Source organism: Chinchilla lanigera, unplaced genomic scaffold (genome assembly GCF_000276665.1).
Source record: "Chinchilla lanigera isolate Chin_1 unplaced genomic scaffold, ChiLan1.0 scaffold00020, whole genome shotgun sequence".
NCBI lineage: Eukaryota > Metazoa > Chordata > Mammalia > Rodentia > Chinchillidae > Chinchilla > Chinchilla lanigera.
In genome coordinates, this window is record NW_004955421.1 from 21,906,800 (window position 1) to 21,917,088 (window position 10,289).

The 10,289-nt window shown below is 35.8% G+C and overlaps 1 protein-coding gene across 1 annotated transcript; it reads left to right on the forward strand.

The window, feature by feature from the left end:
• Positions 1-5,014: 5,014 nt before the first annotated feature.
• On the forward strand, positions 5,015-5,938 carry LOC102008229 (vomeronasal type-1 receptor 48-like). The gene has a single exon (XM_005383932.2). It carries the CDS (start codon positions 5,015-5,017, stop codon positions 5,936-5,938), a length of 924 nt encoding a protein of 307 aa, XP_005383989.2.
• Positions 5,939-10,289: the final 4,351 nt, after the last annotated feature.

A 10,289-nucleotide genomic window follows, 5' to 3' on the forward strand; every position in this document is an offset into this window, starting at 1 on the left:
GTTTCAGAAGAAACTTCCAGCTCTACCTGTCCTGAGCTCTGAGGATTATTTGGTCTATATTGCAATGGTAATTTTCTTCTTTATATATATATACAGTTGTATAGTTTCCTGACTCATAAAATTAGTCAACACTTTCAAAGGAGATATCAATTAATTTGTTTTGCATTTGTTCATCTGAATTCAAGGATCTTCACTGACTAGCTGTATCATTACTTGTGTTACATATAGAATGTTACCTAGAGATTTAAAATATTTTTATTCTTACACATAGGAAATTTATAATTTTTAACTTTATACTCTGCTTAAATATACTCAGCTTTTTCCTGTCTTCTTTGTTAATCAAATAGAGTTAGTACTGATGTAAGTTACTTTTATACTTTGGGGAATTTAGAAAGTAGTTACAGACCTTTTAGAAGGAAGTGAGGTTCTATATTCAACACCTCATTCCAGAAAGGGTAACCTCATATTACTGCCAAGAACCTACTAGCAAATTTTCTCACAACACATTTCTTGTCCTTATTTTATTTCAGAAATTACAAACTAATGGTGTTGACCATTAGCCTGTGTTCTAGAAGGGAGGTCATGTCAGATGAGAGGAGTGAGATGATAAAGATGCAAGTACATTAAACATTTTTTAAATGGGACAATTATGTTTCTTTCCCCATTCCAGGCTCCAAACACTTCAGAATACAATGAACAAGATCCAGGAGATAGATTATTTGTGTCCATTAATATTTTTTCTGTGTTTATTAATTTAAAAATATATACCTTCCAAAACAGCTGTGCTTAAAACTAATTTTGTTTCAGGGAAATATTTAGCACAGCTGAAACCCATCGTGCCCTGGTCTCTGTCTTTAGCTTCCAGACTATTTACAAACTATAGGTTTTCATGCACTTAATATTCATAGACTGTGTCTTTTCACGCACTCAACATGAATAAATAAATGTAAACCTAACTACAATTTCTTGTTATTAAGAGACAAAGCATATGGTGAGAAAAAAACCCACAACCTATTTATTAAGAAATTTGGTTTTGATTTTTATTTCATTGATGGGTTGATCAGAAAGGCAGATTTTCCTGCAGAACCTTTTAGGTTCCCTGAAATGACAGATTAGTGTTTAAAAAGAAACCTCCCCATGGCTCCTGGTTTCTTTACTTTAAAAGAACACCATGTCTTCTTTTGTTGCGGAGGCTTATTTTATATCTTGGTAATGTAAATGTTCTGCCTGAAGGTGTGAAAAAGAGCTGAACTTACCATCCTTTGCATTTGCAAACACTGAAATAAGAAAATTCTGGTCCTGTTTCTCAGGTGTGTAGCTGCCATTCATTTGCCCAAACACGCTGCAGGTTTTTCTTGTTCATAGTCCTGGAGCTCTTACTGTGGAGCAGGTGGGCGAACAGCACACACACAGATATGGACCTGCGTTTTCCTTCATTTGTGAGCCAGCTACTTCTCCCTAGTGCTCTTCAGAGTTTTGCACCTAAAATTGTGCCACTAGGTGGAGTGCGCTGCACAATTTCCTGCCAGTCTCAAGCCCACTTGCACGAAGCAGAACTGACATCAGTCCCCAGACTGTCCAGCACTTTGTATTAAAATCGGGACATAAATCATGCCATTTATACATCTGTTCAGTGCTAAGGGGCAGAACAGTTACCTCACACTTCAGAAGACAAAAGAAATGAATCCTTCTTTCTTTTACCCTGAAATCTGTCCACCCAGTTATTGGAGTTTGCAGAGGGCTTTCCTCCTTTCTCTCCACTCTTCACATCCACCCAGACCGCAAGTCCAGGCGCACTGTCCCGAACACTAGTCCCTGGTTTGGAGGCCCACTTACTATTCTGTATCACAGGACTGTGCCTGACTTGGGTAAGTGCGGAATGATACAGAGTTTAATGTAATTGTATCCTTGCTCCACGTAAAAGTTCTTAACCATTATCTTTCTCTTGAAAAGACCCGTTTTCACTATCATGTGTAACAAATGAGTGTTCACATTTCACTTGGAGAATTCTTACTCCATGTTTTTGTTTGTTTGTTTTCTCATTTCCCAACCTAGCATTTCCTCCTCTTCTTCCACACAGCCTCTCTGCGTGGGACGTACTTCAGAGATTCATCTTATTTTCCCTGGGCCTTCAGTCTGTATGTACAGAAAATCAAGTGCATCTGAAGGCAGTCTTCTCCAATTTGGTAGGCCAGCCCAGTCCAAGTTCCACCTCAGCAATCTCACTCCTAAAAGCCATGTCTGAGGAGGGTCTCCTAACTAATTCTGCTAAGAATAGAGCTTTTGTCCTGTCTCCTGATCTCTTAGACCAATGATGGTGAACCTTCTAGAGCTTTCAATGATACAAACAGCCCACTATGACAAAAATGCCATAGGTTTGCTGCCAGTGTCTTAGACCATGCTGTCTGAGCAATATGAGACACAGTTAGTAAAGGTAATGGTAGAGGATTTTCTGGAACTTATTTTTATGAGCATTTACATTCACCAGACTGCTATCTATTAAAAAAAATTAATTGGCCTCGAAATTGCTATATACCTTTCTTTATGGAACTTACTATGTAATACTTAAATAATTTAAACTATATATGTTTATTTGTAGGTTTGATACAGCTGAATATGATGCAACATTTGGCTAGTAGGATGACCAGAGGAATATTTCCTGAGGTTTCTCTAGGTGCACCTTGAAGGAGGGTAAGTTGGTACATGTGATTACAAGAAATCCTTTCACTCTCCTTGAAGTATATTCTGCCAAAGGAAGCTAATTTTTTCCTGTTACTTCTGAGGAATTTTATTTCCAGGAAAAGAAGGTTTTCCAGGAGTTTAAAGCAGTGGTCCACCGAAGCCATGATTTCCTCAATATTATTGCACCCTCATGGCATCTGTACACTCTTCACTTTCATAAAACACTTAAGTTTGCAGAATTTCACTTTCTGAAGTTATGCTGAAAATTTTGTAGTGCAGTACTCAGATATAGATATGATCAAAACATGTGGCTTAGACAGTTTACACTGCTATATGTTTGTAAGGCTTACATATTAAAAATGAATGAATTAAATAAAAGCAAAATCTGTATTTAACACAAATGACATGAATTCGACAATTTTTAAATGTTAGTAATTAAATTAAATTAATTAATGCTAAATGCTAATTATTAAATGCTAATATGCATCTATTTGTAATTACTCTTTTAAAACTGTATTAGTGTTGCTTTATTTTACAAGAAATAAACACACGAAAACAGTCATGGAAATTACAAGTTCACAGAGGTCACAGAATAATATTTAGGGCTGCATGTTAGTGATCATGTATGTTGCATAAAGACAGAGACAAAAGGAATTTTGACTAATAATTTACTATTTTCCTTCTGGTACGATTATGGGATAAGCCAAAATATGTTGAATGTATGAAAAGAAAAAATTCATTTTACATGATCATTACTTTGTTAAAATTGAACTTATCCTTTTCTTTCCCTCACTGACTTCTGTTCATTGGGGCTAAGAAAGGAAAACAAGCCTATATGTTATATTAAAAAGTTTACAAGGCTGGGAAAATAATTTACTAATACTTACTTAGCAAAGACTGTATTAGTGTCAAGAATACAGAGACAATTAAGCATATGAAACAACTTTTTTCTCATAATTCTATAGAATTCTTATTTCAGAAAAGCTATTTTTCAAATGTCTTAGGTGCTATTCACCTCAGCTTTATATGTTTCAATGGTATCGCATCTTCATTGATTTTTAACATTTCTGCTTCCCCATAGCATCTTACACTTTAAAACTGCATCATCTAAATAGCTATAAAAAACTTTAGCCTTACATCTTTGATTTTCAGATTATAGCTCTTTATTATGTGACTGGAAAGATCTTTACAATTTTAGGTAACTCTTATATATGATTATTGAATCCAAGTAAAAATGCATACTCTGCAAGAAATATCTTATCAGTAGATCACTCATCAGATTTTCTTGTACCAATTTCAGGCTTGACAGTAAGAAGCCTGGAGAAATATTACTGCTTATATGAGGGAGAGATGAAAGCTTGTTCCTTCTGGACTGCGCTGAATACTCATCCTTTATCTGAACCTTAAAATGGAATGACCAGAATGTATTTTTAATTGTGATTCTGTTTATGGCCTTGATTTAAAATGACTGAGTATTAAAACTTTGGAATATATTCTTGCTCGTATTTGAACTCATCTGACACAGACTATTAATTCCATCATGATAGTAAAAAATATGTGAGATATATAGCTACAATGGAGTATTCAAACAAATGTCCTAAAATTCCATCAGCATTCTCTGCAGAAGCATTATTCAAATTTTGTACTATTTTGGGAATTTTTGGTCTTCTTTGCTCCAGGTAAGGATGTAGCTTATCAATTACTTAAAGAATTGTGTTAATTCTACCCAGTAACATGTATGAATAACTGCATGATAATAGCCAACCTTTTCGGAGACATCACTATGTGCTAGAAATACTTGCAAGTTTTGTATATAGACTTAAGCTCCATTCAAGCATAAAATATCTAAAATATAGGTAGTCTTATTTTATACATCAGATGATTAAACTTCACACTCAGTGAAAAAGCAAAACATTGATATAAATTCAAGAAGTCTGATTGCAGAGTTCACACTTATCAGCCTTTGCTCTGTCCATATATTAAGAATACTTGGTCTACCAAAAATAAAAGATAAAACAAGAATAAAGATATTGCTCAAATAAAGTATCTGTGTGCATGACTGATCTGTGGGAGGGTCCATGTGAAAGTCCTACACTGGCTTGCACAATCCAGCCATGACTGTGAAATGTTGCAACAGGGAGAGGCTTGAATGGCTTTCGGATGCGATGAGGGAGAGCTGAGGTTTTAAGTGGAATAAGGATGCACCAGGAAGAGTCTATTCATTTTTGCGATGGTAGCAGTGACACTGATATTGACGAAGGAGTTTCTGTCTGTAACAAAGAATTCTTGCTTTTCTCTTCAGACATTCACTTTATGCATCTTTCCATGTAAGATGAATGTGAAGAACGAGTTGTTCAATAATATTAACATCAGAATCACATTTTATTCTCAAGTTGTCATTGGGGTCTCAGGCAATGCCATCCTCCTTCTCTTCCACGTCATCATATTCCTTGTAGGGCACAAGCCCAGACTCACCGACCTGCCCACTGTCCTCTTGGCTCTAAATCACCTAGTGATGCTGCTAATTGAAGGATTCATAACTGGAGACATTTTTACCTCTCAAGCAGGGTTTTGGAATGACATCACATGTAAGTCAGTAATCTATGTGTACGGGTTAATGAGGGGCCTCTCCATTTGCATCACCTGCCAGCTGAGTGTCCTTCAGGCCATCACACTCAGCCCCAGAAGCTCTTGCTTGGCAAAGTTCAAACACAAATCCTCATGTCACAACCTGCGTTCCCTTCTTTTCTTTTGGCTGTTATACGTATCTGTTAGCAGTCACCTGGTGTTCTCCATTGCTGCTACCCCCAATTTTACCTCAGAAAATATTTGGTATGTCACTGAGTCCTGTGCTTTTATTCCCATGAATTACTTCCTCCGGCACATACTTTCAACACTGCTGGCCTTCAGGGAAGCCTTCTCTGTAGGTGTCCTGGCCCTCTCGGGTGGGTACATAGTGACTCTCTTGTGCAGGCATAAGAAGCAGTCCCAGCATCTTCACAACAACAGACTTTCTCCAAAAGGATCCGCAGAACAAAGGGCCACTAGGACCATTCTGCTGCTTATGTGTTTCTTTGTAGTCATGACCAGTTTCGGTACTGTTACCTACTCAAGAATTGTGTTGAATAATAATCCAATATTTTACTGTATCCAAATTCTTATGGCCCATGGCTATGCCACAGTCAGTCCTTTGGTGTTCATCAGTACTGAAAAACGTATCATTAATTTTTTAACATTCGTATGTGGAAGACAATAAATATGTGGTAGTGCTATTGGACCTCATCTATTTTTGTTTGTTGCTATATCTCAATAAACTTTGTATCTCAGAAGCCACCTCTGGGTATTTTAGTCAGTATCTCAGCAAATTACTCCAGTTTCCCAACTCAACTGGGCTTGAATTCTGTCTTAGTTAATTTTCCTGTTGCTGAGACAAAATACCTGACTCCCAAAGTTAAGGAAAGAAAAGTTTATTTAGCTCACAGTTTGTAGAGGTTTCAGTCCATAATCACCTGGCTCCATGGCGGGCTGGCTTGGTAGAGGAGAACAGTTCATGGCAGCAGACTGTAGCAAAACAACAAAGGCCTTAACAACATCTTTCTTCCCCTTTTATATTATGCAGATTATCGGGATTAGGGCAGTGCTAATCCAATTAGTGGACTGATTTAGTAATTACAAACCTTTAATCCCAACATTGTACCATGAATCAATCACACACTGTAGATCCAACCACGCCTGAACAAAAACTATCTATGACTATATAAGGCTTTGGGGAAATATCTAAACACAAGCCATACCCCTTCCTTTCTGTCCATTTCTTCAATATTTACTTATTTGTTGGAATATAATTTTTCAAAGTAGTTACTATCTTCTGGACTTCAACAGTGTCTGTTGTGGTTTCACTTTTGTCTTTTCTAATTGCGTTGATGTGAGTCTCTTCTCTCAGTGAGTCTTGTTAAAAGCTTGTCTATTTTATTTATTCTTTTGAAAAATTACCTCATCGCTTCACTGATTTATTTTACAAGGTTCTTTTTAGTCTCAATCTCATTAATTTCCATTCTCATCTTTATAATTCCCTGCCTTAATTTTGGCTTGGAGCTGTTTTATTACTGTTTCTCAAGTATCTTAACATTTCTTAGATTATCTCCCTTGTGTGAGAATTTGAAAGAGTAAATAACATCTAAAATGTACAACAGATATTTTGAAAAGGGAAGAAATTGTTCAAAAGGAAAGAGGAAGTAGGATGGGTGAAATGGGAAAGGACAGTAGGGAAAAGGAAAAAAGGGCAAGTCAGTTATACTGTTAGTGTCTCTTAGATCATTAAAAAGGAAGGTTTGTGCTTATATTGATTAAAGAAATTTTATGCCCATATCTTGTACCCTGAACAACTACTTTAGAGATAGCAAATAATTTATTAACTATTATTATTCTCCTGTTTTGTTATGAAATTTTGTTTTATCTTTTCTTCCATAAAATAAAAACATTAAAAACTAATTTTCTTTAAAATGTTTTCCATTACATTATTAATTTGGTCTTGCTCTATTTTTCTAAAGTGAGCACTGATTGAAATGAATTTTCCTTTCAAAGTGTCCCAAAGGTTTTGTTGAGTTGTACATTTGTTGTCATTAACTTTCAGAAATTTTTAAATTTCTTCTTTAATTTCTTCTGTGATTCATTAATATTTTAGGAGTATGTTGTTAATTTTCTAGGAACTTTTGCCTTTTCTGTATTTTCTTCTGTTGTTGATTTCTATTTTTATTGCACAGTAGTAGGATAGTATGCATGTAGTAATTTCAATTATTTTATATTTACTCATTCAAGCTTTGCAGACTTTTATGTGATCTATTTTAGGAAAAGTACCAGGTGCTGCTGAAAAGACTACTCTGTTGGAGGAGGGTGGAATGCTCTGTATATAACTATTAAATCCATATTCTAGGGTGTGGTTCAGCTCTGAAATTTCTTTATTGGCTTTTGTTTAGTTGATCTATCTCTTTATTAAAGTGGGGTGTTAAAGTCCCCTACTATGACTGTGTTAATGTTTGCTGGATCTTTTAATTTCAGCAGTTTTTGTTTTATGAAAATATGCACTCTGGTATTTGGTGCCTATATGTTTTTCAATGTTATGTCTTCTTGTTGGACTGTTCCTTTAACTAGTATGTAATGACCTTCTTTGTCTCTTCTAATCCATTTTAACTTGAAGTTTACCATATCTGCTATTAGAATGGCTGCTACTGCTTGTTTTCTGGGCCATGGTGCATGAAATGTTGTTTTTCACCCTTGAGCCTGTGAGTGTCTTATTGGACTGTATGGTTTTATTGAACAGATTGTTGGGTATAGATTGTTGGGTACAGATTGTTGGGTTCTGTTTTTTGGTTCAGTTTGTCAGCCTGTGTCTTTTGTTTGGAGAGAGGAAGCTGTTAACATCGATAGATATTACTGAGATGTGTTGGTTATTTGTTATCATTATCTTCTGCATCTGTTGGTCTATTATTTATTTTCTGATGTTTTTGTTGTTTATCCACTGACCTCACTAGTTTCCTCTGTGTTTTTAGGTGTGTTTCTGTGTTTCCTATGTTTCTGTCAAGAATATTCTTGAGGATTTTTTTAGAGGTGGTTTAGCTCATATATCTTCTGAGCCTGTCTGTTTCATAGAAATACCTCATTTCTCAATCTATTTTGGAGGACAATTTTGATGAGTAAATTAATCTAGGTTGGAAGTTATACTTCAAGCCCTTCCAGCCTTCAGGATTTGTGCTAAGCAGTCTTCTGTGATTTTAATTGGTTTACCTTTATAAATGATTTTGTTGTTTTACTCTGGCTGCCTTTAAAATCCTGTGTATTTATCTGTGAATTTAATAGGAATATGCCTTGATGAACTTCTCCTTTCATAATAATTGTTTGGTGTTCTATAAGAATCAATTACTTGTAGTTTAAAATCTTTTCTAATATTTGGGAAATTTTTAAATAATTTTTGTAAGCATGTTGATAAATCCACCTGTGCAGTCTTCAAGCTTTTCTCTAACTCCAATTAGCCTTGGCTTAGTTTGTTGTTGTCATCTAGTAGCTGGTGGACAGTCTTCTTTTGATCTCTTATTTTCTTTTTAGCGTCTTTGAGTTCTTTATTGTAATCCACTATTTTGTTCTCAACATCAGATACTCTGTCTTCACATTGTGCATTTCTGGAATGTATGAATTCTATAGATTTTTATTTCAGGTATTTCTGTATGATGTCTTTTAGAGGATCCCACATCCTTGTTGAACCTGTTGCTCAAGTTTTTAACTGCCTCGGTTAGCTCATCCAGTTTTGTACCTATTTCCCTAAAATTCACCGTGGGCATATTGAATATCACTGATATAAATTTTGGTTTATTTCCTCTTTGAATGCTTCTATTTTTTATCCCTTCTAAGAACCTTTCATAATTTCTGGTGTGTAGTATTTGTTTTCTTCTCCTGTTATGCCCCTTGCTCTGCTTTAGCAGTGTCGGGGACTGGAGAGGGTTCAGAGTTCTGTTTCCTTGTTTTCCCACTCTCCTACTTGAAGCTATGTTTATTTACTTATATATCTTTTCTTCCAAATATATGAGTCCCCCTCTTTCTTCCCCTCCCCTTCTTTTGGGAGGGGTGTTACTGTCAGTTGGGGACTACAGAGGCCAGGAAAGAACGTGATTATAGGAAGCTTTTGAGTAGGATGCTGAATCCCCATGAGTAATTTTCAGCTTCGGATGTACACTATTTGCTACTTTCATTTTTAAGTGATTTTTTTCTCTATCTCTATGTTTTGCCACAAGAATACTTCACTTTAAAACAGTATCCACAGTTTGAATCTTATACCATTTCTATATGATAGTTCTTGCAGTTTTTCCCCTCCCCCTTGTCTATAGGTGAAGGAGTGAACTTAGATGTTTATTAACCTGAGATAATGGGGTACAATTCTACAAGAGTAACAACCTAAGATACACATGAAACAAAAAAGAAGACACTAAATAACTCAAGATACATACAAAAACTTAAACCAATAAAATATCTACTGAGGACAGTGCTTAGCTATTCCAATGACCCACTGTGTATGTAATTCCCAACTCATTTTTTTGCCAAAGTGTCTAAGTGACCACACCCCAATAACTGCAATGGTCACCCCCTGGAAAACTATGGTCAACTCAGACTCACAGTCTATTTCTGCTAGGTTGCAGGCATTCTTTCTGAGTCTGAATGAGGCTCAATTCTCAGTTTAGGAACTCTTGCTGTACATTCCTGTGGGTGCAACAGTGGGTTAAGAAAATGAGTTTACTGGCATTTAATTGTCAGGATTATTCCTGTGGAATCAATTCAACTACAGAAGTAAAAGGCTAATCTTTTGCAGTAGAATCTATCAGAGTTAGTTGAGAAATTTACACAGCATAAGACCCTGTTTAGGGTCTTCCTTCACTCTGGAGAAGAAATCCACAGCTGTAGTGTAAACATTATAGCAACCCAAGCTTTGACCTAAAAAATACACTGGTGTACATTAACAATGTTTGGTGTTCATTTGTTCTATCTCTCCTATTGGTAAAAAAAAAAAAAAAAAATTCAACAGTTTTGTAGAATCTACCATCCAAAGCCCAGAGGGATAG

What these genes read in the sequence shown, in the direction of transcription:
- LOC102008229 (XM_005383932.2), top strand. Translation starts at nt 5,015, where the DNA reads ATGAATGTGAAGAACGAGTTGTTCAATAATATTAACATCAGAATCACA.